This window comes from Pagrus major, chromosome 22, assembly GCF_040436345.1.
Source record: "Pagrus major chromosome 22, Pma_NU_1.0".
NCBI classification, from domain to species: domain Eukaryota; kingdom Metazoa; phylum Chordata; class Actinopteri; order Spariformes; family Sparidae; genus Pagrus; species Pagrus major.
In genome coordinates this window covers 19,957,899-19,977,415 of record NC_133236.1, presented here as the reverse complement: position 1 = coordinate 19,977,415, position 19,517 = coordinate 19,957,899, and the positions used below count along the sequence as shown (strand labels likewise).

General features: G+C 39.4%; 1 protein-coding gene across 1 annotated transcript in view; it reads left to right on the top strand.

The window, feature by feature from the left end:
- fig4a (FIG4 phosphoinositide 5-phosphatase a) overlaps positions 1-19,517 on the top strand; it is a 51,148-nt gene that overhangs the window by 19,982 nt on the left and 11,649 nt on the right. Inside the window, exons 12-21 of the mRNA XM_073493171.1 lie at positions 617-750; positions 1,545-1,661; positions 4,545-4,590; positions 5,049-5,197; positions 6,393-6,559; positions 11,261-11,399; positions 12,956-13,014; positions 13,986-14,133; positions 14,424-14,507; positions 16,233-16,431. Coding sequence (XP_073349272.1) covers positions 617-750; positions 1,545-1,661; positions 4,545-4,590; positions 5,049-5,197; positions 6,393-6,559; positions 11,261-11,399; positions 12,956-13,014; positions 13,986-14,133; positions 14,424-14,507; positions 16,233-16,431 — 1,242 coding nt within the window. The remainder of the gene's footprint in view (positions 1-616; positions 751-1,544; positions 1,662-4,544; positions 4,591-5,048; positions 5,198-6,392; positions 6,560-11,260; positions 11,400-12,955; positions 13,015-13,985; positions 14,134-14,423; positions 14,508-16,232; positions 16,432-19,517) is intronic.

Below are 19,517 nucleotides of genomic sequence, written 5' to 3'. Positions count from 1 at the left end.
TTTTTACTAAAAAATCAACAAAATACACACATGCATCTTATTGTCACTCCTCGTTCGCTTGCTTAATTTCCCACATCAGATAATTTCTTTAAATTAATAGCAGTTTAAAATAACAGCGTCAATGAATGAATGAAATAAAGCACCATTGTCACCATAGTCATACAGCACTGTGTTCTCAAGCTTGCACTGATTTACACTTTTAACCGTATTTCGAGCCCTTAATTCCACGCTTTGCATCATAAGATTCAATTTGCACAAATCTCCCACAGACCTACACCTCTTATCATATATTCCCCATTTATCAGCAGCATCTGTTCTCATTTCCGCACTCTCCACTACATATGTGCACCTCTGCTTGAATCCTTTAGATTGATTCTTGCAGCTCTATTTTCTCTGAGGTCACTCAGAAGAGAAAGACCAGACCTGAATGGATCTCTTTGAATGCATCAACAAAGAACTTTCACATGTTTGACTATATGTGCTGGTGTCCTTCTGGGACCTTTCAAGCCGCTGTGATTTTATTAAAAATGTTCTGTGCATTAACACTTTTAAATCTAAGGTTTTTGGTAAGAGTCATAAAGCACGTGATTGCGAATGTCTCTCTGTTGTGCTACAGAAACGGGAAAAAAGGAAACACGAGAAGATTCTGAGCGAAGAGCTCTACCCAGCTGTGACCAACCTGAATCAGTTCCTCCCTCCAGAAAACAGCATCGACTACATCGCCTGGGACATGGCTCGCTACACCAAGAGGTTGTGACAATAACTTTGCCAATGAAATGAGCTTCGATATGCTTAAAATTCAGCTTAGTCAGTTCATACTTTTCTCATCATATAATCAAACTCACTTGGAAAGAAGAAAATGCCATTATTTAGTAACACTTAGCCAGCAGGTGTGAAATCTTGGAAATGTAAACATTTTTGCCATAATTAAACCTAATGCAACTTTTATAGTACAACGGCAGATGATATCTTTTAGTTTTCTTGGATATTATATGTTTAGAGATCCATCCACTAAAAAAAAAAAAAAAATTTACTTTGGTGATTTTGGACTCGCTAGTGTGAAGAATACAGAGCAGCACAGTGGCAAACTAGCATGCTAGGGGGCTACATCTAAATATAAATGATTACAATATTAAGTGTCCAATTTGGCATTCTTATCCTCTCTGATATGAGTTATGTAATTTTAGGCATCAGAACTGCATAATAATGTTTTTTTCGAACAATTTCTGTTTGTCAGTGTGTATGGGGTCAGCACTGACAAACTGTTTGCAGCCACCCAAAAGGGCTCAGCTCCTCTATCCATTGTAAATAATGGCCTAGTTCTTTAAAATGTCTCTCTTGTGCTTTTTGTGTGAAAGCCCTGTCACGACAACTACCCTCAGAATTTGCTAATGGCTTGAAAAACATTTACAGTAAATAAGAATATTACAGAAACCAATGGTATTGTAACTCAGCACTATAACTCAGCTACGGACATGCACACAATTTGGCTGCTCAATTGAGCAAAATGTTAATATGATCTTCTTATTTTTATTTTCTCTCAGTAAGTTGTGCAACGTCCTGGACCGTTTGAGTATGATAGCAGAGAATGTGGTTAAGCGAACAGGCTTCTTCATTAATCGCTCCGACTTCTTCTGTCATACACTCAGACCGGATGACAGGTGAGCCTTTTCTTGTCCTACACAGTGCCTGTTACTCTGTTTCTCTTAATGGTCCCCTCCACATACGTATTAATATGTACTATTTCTTCTTCCTCGTAATGAAATCCAGAATATAGGAATTTGTAAATATTTTTTAATTTCACAAGTTTAACTGTTGGATACAAGATGTCTCCTAATTTACTGTAAAGTCCATTCTCAGTGTGTGTGCACTTCAGGCTTCAACTGAATCTGAATATTGGATTAGGATTGGCTTCCAAACTAATATTCAATACACATTTTCAATTAGCTCAGGGAAAATGAGCACTTTGAGCAATGAACGTGAAAATAGCCTTGTAGTGTCAAACTCTGTACATCGTGTACACAGTGAAGCTCAAACATTCAACTGTAGGAACAAGAAGAAAAACATAATTTGGACTGGAGGGGGACTTTAAAACAGATGACGCTGATATGCTCTTGTGGACAAGATTTCAAGTTTTGTTCGCTTTGGTTTCGTGTGGAAATAAACACTCAAATCCTTGCATTTCACTTCCATATGAAGCCAACCTTGAACTTAAATGGAGCTTATTCAGAAGCTGCTCTTGGCAACCTTGGATACTTGAGAGACGGTAGCAGATTATGCCTCAGTGGTATGAGAAAAACTGTATGACAAAGGAACCATGTGCGAGACCACACCACTAACTGTCCTGCATCTGGTGTTGCATATCATTATCTAAGGGAGCCTGTATTATCCATTTTTCTATTCATACATATTCAGAATCATATATTTATCGACACTGCTTGATTTTGAAACCCTCCAGATATGAATTCTTAATGGAAATTATGCCAGATTGCAGTTGTGTCGCGGAGAGTTTTTCTGCTAACGAGCTGAGTAGATTGCCGTCCATGTACTTAACGCATGCCTCTTCCATTGTCCGCACGTCTTAATCTCTTTCATCCAACATTACCATTCTCTTACATAACCTAACAACCACACCGTGGCCAGTATTTATTACCCTCACTTTGCATTAATGCTATCCAACGTTCTTTGTAATACACTCTCACTGTACGCTCATGCACATGTGCTCTCATATACACACAACCAATTCCCTCATAAGCTTTTATGTAGATGCACTTATGCAATTACAGCACCTGTATTCTCCACTGCATACCTAAATTTGATTGTGAATAATGAAGCTGATCAGGGAGATTTCTTTAAAATACTACTTTTTGTTCCCGTTTGTCCACCTCGACACATTCAGAAACACGTTTTTTCAAACACACACACACACAATACTATAACTACAATTGCTAATTGGTCTCAGTCAGGTCTCTGAGTTCACAGTGCAATGAGATACGCTTTGTATTAAAACCCACCCCTCAACAACTATTGTATTTGTCTTCAGGGTGCTTCCTCTGAACAATTTAGAGGCGTTTTTTCCTCAGAGTTATTCTCACTTTGCCTATTGCTGTTTTTTTGTAGAGCACTTTAAAAAGAAAGTGATGAATGAGAGTGAAAGTGTTGAATTGAATGGCCAAAGAAGTAATAAAGACAGAAGCCCAGTGCCAGAAGCAGGCCGTGCTTGCTATCTGCTTTAAATTTGCTAAAATCTGAAACCTGAAATTCCTCATGCTTTTATTTTAAAGAATGTGGTTAAAGAATTAGTGGGGAACAAATCAGGAACCGAAACCCTTAATGTAGCACCATAAGCACCTATTTATCTTGCACTACTTACCACTTCTACCTACGCCATCTTGTGCAATTATCCTGTGCAATAATACAATTTTTTTTTTTTTTTTACATATTTATATTTATATTTTCTTTTATTTAAATCCTTTTTAGTATTTTTAAGTCTACTTGTTTAATGTCCCTTGTACTTATTGTATGTCTGTCTACCTGCTCGTGTACTTATTGTATGTCTGTCTACCTGCTACTTTCACAAGTGAATTTCCCCAATGTGGGATGAATAAAAGTCCGAAGTCTAAAGAAGGAGAACATGAGGAACGTGGAACAGACACAGGAACGCAGGAGACGCAGGATGAAACAGACCAACTAACAAAGAATAAGGGAAAACACAGGCTTAGATACACAGGGACTAATTAACAAATGGAACACAGGTGAACAGGGAAAAAATGGTCGGAAAAGGACAAAGACAGGAAGAGAAACACAAAGACACATGAGGAGGGAACTTACAAAATAAAACAGGAAGTAATTAAACAGCACAGCCAGTTGCTAATTAGCTTAGCTTAGCATAAAGACAAAGGGGGAAAACAGCTAGCATGAAAAAGTTACAAAATCTGACTACCAGAACCTACCAGAAGTTCACTGATCAACATGTTATATCTTGTTAGTTTAATCCAGTTTAATTGTGCTAAGTTAAGTGACCCAGCCACTAGTTCTAGCTTTGCATTTACAGTACAGAAATGACTGTGGCATCAACTTCATCTAGCTCTTGACCAGAAAGCCAATCAGCATAGTTCCCAAAATGTCAAAATTTTCATTATCTATCTTTACATATGCAATGATTTCTTGTATGTATCTACATTGCCTTCATGTTGTGTATGTTTTTGTACTTACATGAACACCTGACAACACAAGGATACTCTACCTTAAAGGTCTAAGAAAAAAGTGAATATTCCTATAAAACAAACTAAAATGTGTAAGGTATGTTTTTATGATGGGGTTAATGTACTTATATTTCTTATAGGGGTCAGTGGGTTCAGATGTCTGCACTGTATGTTTGTATCAAGCCTATTATGCTCAATTTTGAAATGGTGAATATTAAAGTAATCATGCCTCTTCTAGCAGGAAAATGTGACTGACTACACATGCAGAAGAGCAGAATAGACTAATGCACTATTCTTTTCTTTCAGTTGAATTAAATATTATTTTATTTTTTTCCCCAGGTGGGGAGATATAGGTGGACACATCACAGCCAGTGGACGGGTGCAGGTATTTGCAATAACTTTTGTGTCACGATTCAGTATTTTCTGAAGGTATTACATATTTTTGCCAAATAAGTGACTCATTTGCAGTTTTTGTACATTGAAAACAGGAAAAAAAAACAACTCAATAGTGTAAACATGCTAAGACTTTTTATCAATAGAGTCATAGAGGATATAATGCTACTAGGTTCTAGGCCAAGGACACAGCCCCCGATAAATGATCATCATCATTTATCATTACAGCTGCAAAACTAGTTCAGCACATTCAGTTGCATAATCATTAACAGATTTAATGATTTGTTATGGAAACCTTGATCCCCTGTAAACATTCTTGTTGGAATGATATGAGCTCTTTACTAGACATAAGGTAAACACATAGAGACACATTTGCTGTTCATGCTGTGATTCCACTAATTGCCTTTAATGTAGTTTCATTAAGTTTCACGAGTCTTTTTGGTATTGTAGACTGGTGTGTTGCGGACCAACTGTGTGGACTGTCTAGATCGGACCAACACCGCTCAGTTCATGGTGGGGAAGTGTGCGCTGGCCTATCAGCTTTATGCGCTGGGAATGATTGACAAGCCCAAACTCCAGTTTGATACTGACTGTGTGAGGTAAAGCTCCTTATTTTATCATACATTTTGCCACCATTAAAAAAAAAAGGAGAGCATCAAGGAGAACAAGCATGTTTCAACTGCTCTATACTCATGGGACACTTTAACTGGAATTTTATTTCATGTATAACTTTACATTAATACCACTAAATAAGACATTTTCAGTGCTTTGTTAATAGACAAGAAGCCACCAAAATACTTTCTGTATGTCCAGCCATTGGGAAAAGACTTTTTTTTTTTTGGCCTTGTGAAACTGCTAGTTTTATTTACTCACACACTGTAACCTATACTGTACATTTAGTGGCAGATTGACATGTAGATATATATATACAATGATATGCAAGAACAAAAACATTTGCTTGTATTCACCATCACTTTTCTCCCAGGCACTCGCTTAGCCACACATTTTGTCTACTTGCCTCTTGGTTTGCGGTTGTTTATTACAACAAGGAGACAAGCTTTTCTTTAAGATAAGGCTGCAGGCAGCAATAAAGAAAGCTGCGGATAAAAACAGGACAGTTACAGAAATCCATCAGAGCCTAGACAACAACACAACTGTGGTTGCTACGATGAGCCAATCAGTGGTCTGCAGATTTTAGCGTAGCATGCTAGGTACCACAACAGTAATGGTAACCCAAAAAATGGTACGAAATTGAGTGGTTCTTCATCCACAACTTTGACAATGGTAACAAAAAAAATTACCGTTCTAGTGTGTAATGAACTGAACTGAACTGAACTGAACCTGACTCTGGAAACACAGCTGTATGTGTGATAAACGCCTCTCTGTAGTCCTACAAAAGATGAAGAAATACATACTGCAGTCACACACCGCCAAAGTGTGTGTGTGTATGTGTGTGTGTGTGTGTGCGCGTGCGTGCGTGCTTGTTTGTTCCATGTCTGATTATGTCCTTATCACCAAATTGCTATTTCAGTCCCCAAAACCCCAGCTCACCAAAATGAAAAACCAACAGCCAAGATTAGCATCAAAACCATATTTCACTTGTGTGTTAATGTGTGTGTGTGTGTGTGTGTGTGTGTGTGTGTGTGTGTGTGTGTGTGTGTGTGTGTGTGTGTGTGTGTGTGTGTGTGTGTCTGTGTGTGTGTGTGTGTGTGTGTGTCTGTGTGTGTGTGTGTCTGTGTGTGTGTGTGTCTGTGTGTGTGTGTGTGTGTGTGTCTGTGTCTGTGTGGGGCCCAGGTTGTTTGAGGAGCTGTATGAGGACCACGGAGACACTTTGTCGCTGCAGTACGGAGGCTCCCAGCTGGTCCACAGGGTCAAGACCTACCGCAAGATCGCTCCCTGGACACAACACTCCAAAGACATCATGCAGACACTGTCGCGCTACTACAGCAATGCTTTCTCAGGTGCGTTACAATGACGAATGCAGGTCTCTTTTTGATACCCCCCTCATTTTTCCATTCATGTGATCCAGATATCCATCCATAAATATTAAATAACATCTGATGCAGCCTTTGCATACACTTAATGTAGATAACAAACATGTAGTACATTCAGGCAATATACAGATAAGGGGTACCCAAACATTTTTTCCTTTGAGGGCCAACTGAAAAGCAAATATACATTGTATTGTATTGTACTGTATTGTATTGTTAGGATGCAAAATGGTACTGGGATTTGAATTTTCCTCAAAGTTCTATTAATTGACTGACTTTCTATTCAGAGTTTCCCCGCATGTCACACACCATGCTAAGATTATAGAAAATAAGTGATTATTAGGGATCCTACATGTTTAAAGGGCATTTTTACCTCACACAAAATAGCATAACAGCATAAATATTATTCATTGTCTTTTATAAATATTGTGTTTTTTGCTAGAAATATCTGGTGGGCCAATATGAACCTTATGACCGCAAACTTTGGTCCACAGGACCCACTTTTGGCAGCCCTGATATAGATCAATAAAGAGTATAGAGTATTTTCTCAGCATATGGAATCTGCTTGAATGAAACAAACTTAAAGAAAACATTTTGTCAACTGAATAGTGTGACCCTACTCTGCAGTCAGCACATGCCCATGGAGCTGATGTAACTTAATACCATTACATCATTTCAATTTCACTTGACTTGTTGTGTAAGCAAGTAAATATCTGTCCTAAAGCTGAGAAATAGTCACACCACAGACATTTTATTTATCCCTATTTATCTAGTGCGATATAGCATGTACAGCAAATCACACATCCAGCATAGCTCCCAGAGGACTGAAGATGCCAGTAAACATCGCGTTCGAGGCAATTTCTCTGACATTTGCAATGTTTTGTAGAAACACTCGAATTTATTGACAACAGCTGAGAAAAGGGATATTTTGAAGCCACTTGTTCTCAGATATTGCTATCTGGAGCAATGTTTAAATCAGCCGAAGTGATGTTTTCCTCTCTCTTCCAATTTGCAACCAGTTTCTAATTGCCAGTCAGTGCACGATGAAATTGCTTTGTTATGCCTGCAATTCGGATATCTAATAATTATAAATGACACCCTAGTTTATAGTTAGAAACAGTGTACGAATGAAAATGTGCATGGGTGTACACAAGTGTTTTCACAGCACACTAGTGACTGTTCCACATCAAAGGGTTTCATTTGTAAACCCAGAAATGAAAAGGAAGGATGTGTTCTGATTGTTAAGTCCGGAGTAATAGAGCTGCACTACTTGACCTACAAAGTCAACCTCATCCGTCTCTTCACTTTTGACTCTTTCACTTAATTCTGAAAAATGGGATCGTTGGTCAGTTGCAGAGCAGAGACGGGAAGAAGCTGATTGTTTATTCATACTGAAATGTCAAGTGAGAGAGGCTCATATAATGCAGTGCGCACACAGAGACTGTCATACACACAAGCACTCAATATTCCTTGAACTGCACACTCAATAATGCCATGACCTATATCAGGTATTATGATTTGAAGCTGTTTTCCAAGATGACTGCTGCCCAGTGTTGCTTCTCAACTCTCTGCAAGGCAACAAAGTAGAATATAAATCTGCAAAGACCAAAAAAAGCTGGTGTCTGCTGTCAACTGTCCTTTTACCAGGATACAACAATTTTTTGTACATTTACCCATTATTACTTTTCTATGTCCTACTAGACAAGGTAGCCATCCACACCTCTTCAGCCACTTCCCCTCGGTGAAATTGCTGTTACTAAATTGAAACGTTCTAAATCAGGGCTTGTATTGGCTTGTTAATATCCACTTAAGAGGATATCACCTAAAAATTCAAATCTGAGCAACTTTAGTTTTGTTCTTGATATGCATTATGGACTGAGCAATATATCAATATTTTATCATTATTGTGATATGAGATTAAGTATTATCTTTGGGATTTTGTTACAGAATATGGTGAATTGGCATTTGTGTTGTTTTTTCCTGGTGTTCAAGGTTGCATTACGGTAAAGTGATGTAATTTTTCAAAAATCTTATTTTGTTGATATTATTTGGCCAACTGTCATCCCTACAATAGTGTCGCAATATTGATGTCAAGGTATTTGGTAAAAAAAGAGGCTTCTTCAGTTCTAACTAACTGGAGGGGAGTTTGAAGGCTTTTACACTCTGTGTGGGAGTGTCCTTACAGAGTCATTAAGGACACGTGAGCTCTGAGTTTCAGAGTCGTTAGGGCCACTTGTGGGTCGTTGACTTAACCGGCCTTCATGTGGGTTGCTAGGGCTAGGTGGGCCTGGGATGCTAACTGACACAAGTCCAGTTGCCTACGATACAGCACTTAGAATTATTTACAACAATGTACTCTATTACATTACCAGACATGCGCGTACACCCAGTATAAGGCCAGCCTCCGCGCTGTTCACTGGCCAAGACTGTCAGTCATAGCTCGCTCATTGGCTATCCTGACACAGTAAACATTAAATGGTATAAAAGGTATATTATGCAGGATATGTTGGTTGCTGTTTATAAGAACACCATTCAAAGTTGGTCTCTCCTCCCCTTCTCAACAACAACACAGAGAGAGAAAGAGAGAGCAGCAGTTGTTAAGCCAACTAGGGAGAGAGTGCTGTTAGCAAGAACAAAAGAGTAAATCAGAGAAATTAAACGTTACTTTCTGGTTGTTTCATGACGGTTGCGTTCAAAAGCCCAAATTGACACGGTAACACCTCTGCACAACCCTCCTGATTTTGTGTGAATGCAGCCAAGGCGCACCCATTCATGCTGTTTGCCTCTTTGCTCTGCCTGTGTGTGTATCTCAGCCCGCCCTCAGTCAAACAGACACACAGACCTGAAGCTGCTTGTGACAGACTGAGAGCCGAGGAGAGCAATGTCTTTATATATAGAATTCCAACCTCTGATCCTGCATTTAGTCATTGGCTAGGGTCTACACGACACTAACAATAAGAAATGGTGATAGAGGGATTACTTTTGTACACATCTGTACATTGTTTTTTGGGTTTTCTTTTTGCGAAATTCCTGCACCCTTATGGCTTTTTCACAAATCAAAGAAAGTTGTTGTAGGGTTGTATTTTTTTTTTTTTTGCTTGCTTGTTTGTCTCACTAATTAATCATATTGATGAGCTCTTTGGAGATGCAGTTTTCTGACGTTTATCGGAACATATACATCACCAACCATCCTTCAGTTCACAGTGATTGCTTTTCTCATCTCTGCCACACACTCTGACATCTTCTCTCTGGCTCACACGTATGTTTTAGACACACACACATATAATACACACTGCCATATTCTTTGCACTCTTTTGTGTTTGTTTTGATGAGACCACTGAAAGGGAGGGAAGTCTGCTTAAGATGAACAGACCTGTTGACAGATTTTTACTGTCTGCATTTCAGTCACACAGTAGTACACACAAGGCTTTTTGTCAATTACTTCTGTTGCACGTGTATATAATGTTAACAGATCAGCCATAATGCTTATCTCATGATCCATTTAATGAATCCCACTCTGAAAATTACCTAGAGAAAAGGCTTGCTAGCAGGCTTTCATAGAAGCTGATTTAGTTACTAATTATCTAACGTGGGCGTTGGAGCAGCATGCACGGGGCTTCACAGTTGGGGGATGGATTAAATGGCAACATGAGAAACACGTGCCACATGCTGAACACACAAACACTCACACACAGAGATTATCTTAACTAGCTCCCCAGCCAATGATGTGGTGTGGTGGTACAGAGGGCTTTTACTGGCGAGTTTCCTGTTCATGTGAAGAGGACACATGGTAACCTATTATTAATTAATTGGCACTTTTGCAGCCTCTACTCTTTTCTTCTTAAAATGTCTGGTGAAGTGTGTCTTGAAGGACACTAAACTTTTGAGTTCATATGATGAAGAAGTGTGGTTTGATAGGCAATTAAGTACATTTGTTATCAGTGGCAGAATTGCAGGCTGATAAATCTGTAGCTGAAAAACATTTGGTTACTGAAGACAGCAGAATATTGCCTGAGCCGTGTGAGAGTCTGTGGCTCAGGAGGGGTTTGATCCTCGACTCTGGCTGCATGTAGAAGTGCTCTTGGGCAAGATACTTAACCACAGATTGCTCCCTATAGCTGTTTGATGGGTGTGCGAGTGGATGTGTAAATGGCATAGAAATACTGTGGGTTTACTTAATGAGTGTTGTATCGCTCCTGATGAGCAAGTCGGCACCCTGCATGTCAGTCATTAGACTGAGTGAATGTAGCACGTATTGTAGCATTTCCAAGTGGTATTATTGTTGATGCCGATGTTGCAAAAACAACAGGATCTTTTCCATTTTTCCCAGAGTAGTAACTACCAACAATACAGGACAAACCTGACTTTATTTATTCATTAATTCTAAGACAGAGACATGAAGGCTAATGGAAATGGTGCCGGGCTGCCAGCCTGACTGGATCGCCAGTCCATCGCGCAATCAACATTTACTTCATAATTATTTTTATCATGAAATGTTTCTTCTATTAGAACACAAAAATCTAAAACTACAAAATACAAAAGCGTACGATTTATAATATAAAAAATCCAGTTTATACAAGATGTTACTTATTTTTAGCCTTTCTCTCTTGTATATTTTCCCTGTACCATGTTTTTTTTCTTCTAATTACTGTGTTCATCTTGCTTCTCCAGATGCTGACAGACAGGATGCCATAAATCTATTTCTCCAAGTCTACCAGCCATCAGAGGCTAAGCCGCACCTGTGGGAGCTGCCCACTGACTTCTACCTGCATCAGAGAAACACCATGGCCCTCCTCCAGGACAGACGCAGGTAAACACACACATATTTGTTCACTTAACACAAAAAACGATTGGTGTATTTTTATACTGTAAGTAGAAATCTAAATAAGAACATACTTACATAAGCGCACTGTGTACACACAGGTCAGACATGAAAACAAACACACAATTCCTTTTCAGTGGGAAGTCACTCACCTGCACTGCTGTTTCTTTTTTAAAAGCTTGGGTTTAATAAGTTTGCTATGAGCGGTGAGGTTGTTCACATAAGCATGTGGGTCAAGTTATATTTGATTATGTTTTTGGTCATTCCAATTAACTGCGATCAAGCCTCCTCTTTATCTGGACGTAGATCAAAGAGCTTTGGTTGATGTGCGGGGCAGTCTTGAGGTTTCCATCTCTCATCACCACAGCCTGATATATTGTCCAAATTACTGCAGCCACTGTATCCAAATAGGGTTCATACAATGGCCCGAGAGCTCAACACACTTAAAGGGACTGTTCACCCCAAAATCAAAAATACATATTTTTCCTCCAATGCTCCTTCTGAGCGGTGATATGGCATAGTTTGGTTGCAAGAAAATAGTTCTGCGGATTGTCTTGAGTAACTGGGTCATGATTTTTCTTGAAAGACACATTGCTTTTTGTAGTACAAGTACTTTTTTGGCGATTTGAGCTCTACAAGCAGAGTGCCATCTAGTTCCATTGCAATCGCGAGAAGACAGACATCTCTGAGGCCAATGTCTCCTGTCTCCAAAACTCGCGAACTCACACCAAATCAATCTAGATGCATTAATAGTACTACAGGTAAGAGGGTTCTTCTGCAGCTGAGTGCCAAAACCTGGCAACTCGTACTATTCAGCCTTGTTATATTTACAGACTCCTGATAATTGGATTAACAAAAACATTTTCTCTCTCTTTTCTCCAAAATATTTATCTATCTGCTGTAAAAGCAGTATTCATCTATGGTGCTAATAAACAGCATGTTTGTGTTATATATGTATGCCATTCAGTATATGTGTTTTTAGTCTGTTTCTGTAGCTGTTTCCTGTCCAGTATGTTTGATTTGTTATGTCCTTACTTTTGATTCATGCACTGAATTGGGTATTTCATTATAATCCACAGCAGTTCTCTCCTTGTTACTTGTGTGCATTTGTGTGGTAGCGCACTAGTATGCAAGTTGTTTGCTCTACATTGTCTTCAGCCTTACGTAAAAGTAGACACACTTATCTGCTACATGCCACAAGTTTATGTCGCCACAATGGGCCAAGGTAGGTCAGCCATTATTCCAAGAAATTAGAAAGGCAGGAACTGAATTCAATTTGGCAGCCACACATTGCGCTTTTGCTCTCAAACGCACCTAAGTAGCACATCACATACTAAAACATAATCAGTGCATTCACTCAGATTGGTCATATTAAATAAAAGGCTTCAGGGTGTATTCAGGAGTTGTACAGTAGGTGGTCTAGCGCAGTCAATTTTCATATCTAGGTTATGTTAAGTCCGAGGAGAGACAGTGCAGACTGCAAAAAACACAACTTCTTCTTTCTGGAGGGTTTTAACGCATTTATGTATATTGTCTGTCTCCAGCTACACTCTGTGGTGGTCAGACGGAGTCTTGTCCTACCTTCCTGTTGCCTATGATGAAGGTATGTCTTCAAAATATGATATCTGTAATAATATCTGCCATATCCATAATACTGTATGTAGTGTTTACTACAGATGAAGGCCTTGATCTATATTTTATGAAAATGTTCAATTAAGGTTAAACATAAGTACATTTAGTAGCCATAGGAATTATCTTGTTTGTGTAGATTTTCCATTGCCAGTATTTAAAAGGAAACACTGGCAATATTTTTATTGTCAACAAATCCCATGAAAAACACAAACCAACAGTTTGTCCATCTGTCAATGCTTTCCAACTTTCTCAGCCTGTCTGTTGTTCCGATACCAAAACCCGTGTTGGAAATGCTTCCAGTATTTCCCAGCAGCGCCACATACACCTGTACCCTAGCACTGGATGGGTATTTGGTATGGTGCACATTTGACATCTGTTGAGATATTTCAATCTAGACAGAAGTTTTAGATAACCATCTTTAGAGCCTAGCAAGTTTAAAAAATTGACACCAGTATAGACTTTTTTTTAGAAAGGCGAAACAAATTCCTAAACAACACTGCCATTATTCAAACAGGGGCCAAATATACAAAATAAAAAAAGTCCCAATTTTTGACAATAATTCGGCTGATTAGGGTTGTTAGGAAGTACTTTTGGCAGCAGAATATGTAAGTGATATTAACTAAATTGATTGTGCCAATGTTCATCATATTAAAAACATATGCCACTCAGTGCAATGTATTGACTCACTGGTGTGTTTTTATTTGCTTTGTACAACCATTGAGGCCTCCAGCACAGCAGAATTAGCCATATCAGGCTTCAGCTCCACAGGGAATACATAGTCACATTCTTGGTTGGTTTGGGTTTTCTCATGGGACGTGTTGACATAAGTATGGGATTTGACAAAATATCACCTTACTTATTCTTTAAGTATGCAGATTAATGTCTTGTTTTTTCTCTGTGTTTGCTTGTGGCTTCATTTTGTGCGCTCCTGTGTGGATGCAGTCCCCTGTGAGGAAACCATGAAGAAGGTCAAAGTGAAGAGAGTAAACCGCTTTGATGAGAGTATTGACATCTACACAGAATTCTTCAGACCTTATGAAATTACCTCCTTTGATGACACATTCTGCATCGCCATGACCAACTCTGCAAGGTGAATACACATTCATTCAATCATGTAATATACATACAAAAACCTTTACACAAAAGCTTACTAAAAAAGAGTAATCGGACTGTGCAGGCACATGTTTTGCTGTGTTGAAGTGTCAAAGTTACTGCTTAAACATTGGTGAAATGTTTGTTTTGAGATTGCCAAGTTGTCGAAGATTTTTTTTGATGAGAAATTATGATGTTAGATAATGTGCTAAATACTCATTAGCAATTATTGTGATGGTGCTGCGGGCTGTCGGCTAATGGGATTCATTCTGATTTGTGTTCATAAAGGGAATTTATGCCCAAGACAGTCGGAGTGGATCCAAGCCCGTTCACGGTTCGCAAGCCAGAGGAAACGGGAAAATCAGTGTTAGCGTGAGTGCATTTTAAGCTATGTACATGTCCACACCTGTGATGTTTTGGTTGATGATTTTTTTTGTTTTGTTTTGTTTTTGGTTTCTTGTATGTAATAAACCCCATGTCACCGTGCCCTCATAAACACAGCTCCATCTGACACTGTGTTCTCAGGTAACCAAAAACAAGGCTCTGTCTTTGTTCAGCACACAGCTGTCTGTGTGTGTGCATGGATACATTTATTTTTTAGATTTATTACCCCTGCACACACATACTAGAAGCCCACATGAGGTTAGAAGCCTCATGTGCCAGTGGCTCACAATTGTCTCCACATGAATGCAGCACAGTATGCACACTTCTACAGTCTAATGTACTGTACTGTTTTTCTTTTAATCAGTTTCCTTTAATCGGTAAAAAACCTGACATTTTTTCATAAATTTAGGATTACCGTTTTGCACTGTCTGAAATGGTGTTTGACAGGGGGTGGCTGGGACGGAGTAAGATGAATCTTTGATGTAGCATGGCACCAAGGTTGCATTTGTCATTGTATTTTTCTGTTTGTCCGTTGAAACGTAAAGTGCATGGCAGTTATGGCTGATCTGACTTACTGGCTCTGAACCTTGACACATCACGTGTGCACACATACAGGCGCACACGAGATCACCACTTTCAATTCCGTACATCTATTCATCCATCTTCTTGGACACCTGTCTTGGTCAGGTGGCCATTGTGAGCAGAGAAATCCAAAGCTCCTTGTCCTTCACCTTATGCTACTTTTGTGGTATCAACAGGCTCTCCCTGGCCTTTAGAAAATTGTAGTTCTTTCAGGTTCCCTCTCTGTTAGTTACGCCTGGTATAACTCAAAAGGTAGACACCCAGGAGTCATCATTAGCAAGAGTTTAAGCAATCCATCGTGACTCTTCTCATTGTCTCGATTGAGGCTATTGAGACTGTAAAGAAACCCTATCTTTTCTGCTTAGACCATGCCATTATGTCACAAACCAAAACATATGACTACTGAGCTCTCTTCACGATCACCAGATAACCCAATTTTGAAAAGATGTTCTCAATTACATAAATGGGATAAGGGGTATTTTGTGAGACAAGACCTAGATTTTTGACGCCAATACCAACATTGATATCAAGAGTTAAAAACATCTGACAACAATGTATCGGCCAGTAATCTTCCAGTTTTGTGCATATAGACGCATAAAAACCCATAAACACATTAAAATCTAGTCCGTTTCGCAACAACTTTTGTACTTGCAGAATTGGAACACGTGGGAGAGGAAGGAGTTTGGACTGGTAATGAATAATTTTGAATGATCTCAAAACCATTTTGTAACAACATTCATGACTCACCCAGGCTTTTTGTTGGCAGTAGTGTAAAGTATTCTAGTTGCAAAATGAAGGGAAAGGCACTTTGGGCATCTTCTGTAGAAGGATGATGGGTTTGAGCTCTTTCTGATTTATGGGGAAAAGAAAGTTTGTTTCAGATATTGGTCTGTTTTCTTTAAGGAGGAGCTGTGGAAGTACCTTATGTTATTGCTGATGTGCTGGGCAGTTTAGTTTCTTGAAACACTCACCATCAGCTTCACTAAGTTTGAAATGATCCGAAGTCTCAGTAACATAGAGATACAGATATTCTTAAAACTTACAGCAAATTGCTTGCCAGCTTACATGTCATTGTGCATAGTTCTGTTTGTGCACATGCTAATCTTTGTGGCTGTCTGTGGGTATTGGCAGCAACAAGAGCAGTAAGGAGGAGACACTGCTCCAGAGGAAGACTGCAGCCAGCGCACCTCCTCCGCCAAGCGAGGAAGCCATCAGCAGCACGTCAGAGGACGACTCAGAGGAGGACCGGGACGACGATGGCTCCGTGTCTCAACGCTCTACGCCGATCAAACTGCTGACAGAGTCTGGCGAGAGCACTCGCACACAGGAGGTATGAAAACAGAAAGAATCTACCGATGAATGTCTGGAGAAAGATTGACAATTTCAAAGACAGATTTGAGGAAATGCTTTTAAGCTGCAAACATAAGATGTATACAATAAGAAACACTTCAAGGAGGGATTGAAAAACAAAAAACAAACACAACAATATATTTTTTGTCACTGGAGGAAATAAAGCAGCCTATCAGATGAGATTCTCTAATGAGTCAAGGATGTGTAATCTCCCCTCAGGAGCTCAGGGAAATGTCAACGCAGTTCAAGATGCGTTGATGCCACCTGATTGTGCCTCAAAAGCATTCTCCATTCCAATTTGAATATGTCATCCTGATTGTATTTTCTTCTCCACCTCTCTGGAGAACTCCAGAAGAAATTAGTTCTGTTGTCTATTTGCGTCAGACGGAGGAGTATACGCCAACTCTCTCACCCTCTTTCTCTACCCATTTTCTCTGGCCATGAAGCACCAATTTAAATTTAATATTTCTACTGTCATCTGTACAGGAAACATTCTTGCTATAGCCAGCCTCCCTTACTCTTTGTGTTGCTTTCATGGGAAATGTAGCACAGTGATCCTGTTCTTATATGGCTTCCTCCTCTAAGGCCCAGGTATAATAAAGGAGTGTATGTAGGACATGTGCAGTGGGATTTGGTCTGCTTTTAGGAAATCGGGTGATATGTGGTCACCGACAGGTGTCTTGCCTTCAGTTTTAAGGTCTCATTTAGTCTCCTCTTTGTGTTTTGCAAAGGTTAATGTGAAGGTCTGAGTCTGCTTTGACAATATCAGTGTTTATTACTTGTTGATGAAGGTTCTCAATCATCCAGGTCATGGTAATTCCAGGTGCTGTATGGTAGGCAACTGGACTTGTTTCAGTTTCTTGAAGATGTTTCACCTCTCATCCAAGAGGCTTCTTCAGTTCTAACTAACTGGAGGGGAGTTGCAGGCTTTTAAACTCTGTGTGGGAGTGTCCTTACAGAGTCGTTAAGGACACATGTGAGCTCTGAGTTTCAGAGTCATCAGGGCCACTTGTTGGACGTTGACCCACCCGGCCTTCATGTGGGTTGCTAGGGCTCAGTGATTCTCATTCAGTATCAGTGTATTCTTCATTCAATGAAGTAGGGAAAAACGTCTCAAACTCATTACCCACCCACAGCTAAAGTAAATATCAGCTCTTACTGCTGCCTTCATAACTGTGCTCTCTCACCATAAAGTTCACCACATGCTGTTATGTACACATGGTATATATACACAATAGATATAGAGTGCAGAATGGCCGTGACTAATTCCCAGAATGCGTCATCACTATATCGGTATCTATTTCACGCCCCAAGTGGACTGTTCGCACGTTTCCCCCCCCACACACATCCATTGACCCAGATTCTGTACTAAAACACGTATAACAAGCACATAAATCCGTGCTGGTAGTGGGTCAGCGTGTCAACAGGATGAGTCAAAGGCACCAGGAAATGACGTCCTCCTAAATATCTCAGTTTATTAGAGGTATCTTTCATGACACCCTGAGGATTTACAAAATTGTTGATCGCAGTGCCATAATATTACTATGGTTACAGGCATTTTAAAAGCCATCATGACATCAGCAGGAGTGAGGTGACTGCTATCCTTATATACATACATAATGTTTGATTCACTGTCTTTCAGAAACACGTTTGTCATTTCCCAAAAAATCACTGTGGCCATAGTCCAAAGTGCTTCGTTGGCTGGTGACTCTACAACCACGAAGCTCATGTGAGAAGAGTTGTATTTCTTCCTCACTTGTTATTTATATTTAGTGCCACCATGAAGTTGACGTATGTGGTTTTTAGTGCAATGTCTCAGCAATTATTGGAGGTGTTGTCGTGAAATTTAGACATTAACGGTCCATGATTTTCCTGTCTACTTAGTCTTTGACTGGATAGTTTTTGATTTTTTTTGTTTGTTTTGATATATATAGTTCTCCTGAAGCTGCCTGTGTTTCTTGTTAACATGTTATATTTAAGTACTTGAGAAGAGTGCTAGTTGAGAATAGTGATACTCCAGTCAGGAGGCAATTAGCTTAGCATAAAGACTGGCTCTGTCTACAGGTTTAAAAATCAACCTGTTACTATGTAACACTTTATTTCTCATTTGTTTAAACTGCACAGAAACAGAAATCTAACAAATTGTGTTTTACAGGGTATTATGTGCTGGTAATATTTCTCGTAGTGACAAAATACCTGCTTCCAGTCTTTATGCTATGCTAAGCTAACCATCTCCCTAGCTACAGCTTTATATTTAACAGACAGACATGAGAGTGGAGAGAGAGTAGTAGTCCTCCTTTAAAGGACAAGTGTGTAGGATTTAGGGGGATCTATGGGTTTAATTGGAAAATGATATTCATGCATGAATATTATGTTTTCATTAATGCATAATCACACGAAACTTTGAATTGTTGTGTTTTAGTTGCCTTAGAATGAGCCTTTTATATCTACAGAGGAGCGGGTCCTCATCTCCAGGGTCTCTCATGTTGCAGTGCCATGTTTCTACAGGAGCCCAGAACGGACAAAATAAAAACACTGGCTCTAGAGCGAGACGAGGGGTGTTCAGTTGGTTGCAATCTGTAGCCTCATCACTTGATGCCACTGCATCCTTCACACTGGACCTTTAACTGAAAAAAACAAAGAAATTATTTTGTAGAAAATATACATACGATATATAAAGTATATTATGTTATAGTAGTTATAAATCAAACAAGTGTTGTTTTGGTATGGCAAAGAAACAGTAGGTTTAAAAGGCAGCTTTTTCTCTATTCCCATCTTTGTGCACAACTGCATGTTGCATCAGCCAATATGTGGTTGGTGTCAGCTGCCAGTCGCCACATACGTAGATGGATAGTGGAGATGTTGCACAATTGTCTTTACCATTATTTTGTCTGCATCAAAAGAGTCAACTGAGCATCTCTACAGGAGAAATTCCAATCGGACCATTTTTGATCCTCAAAGTTAGAGGCGGAGGTTTCCCTCCTTCTCCATCCGTCTCTATCCCCCGCTGATTTATGATGTATTTTTCCGTACGTTTTCTCTGTCTTCTCGGGGCCTTGAGCAATG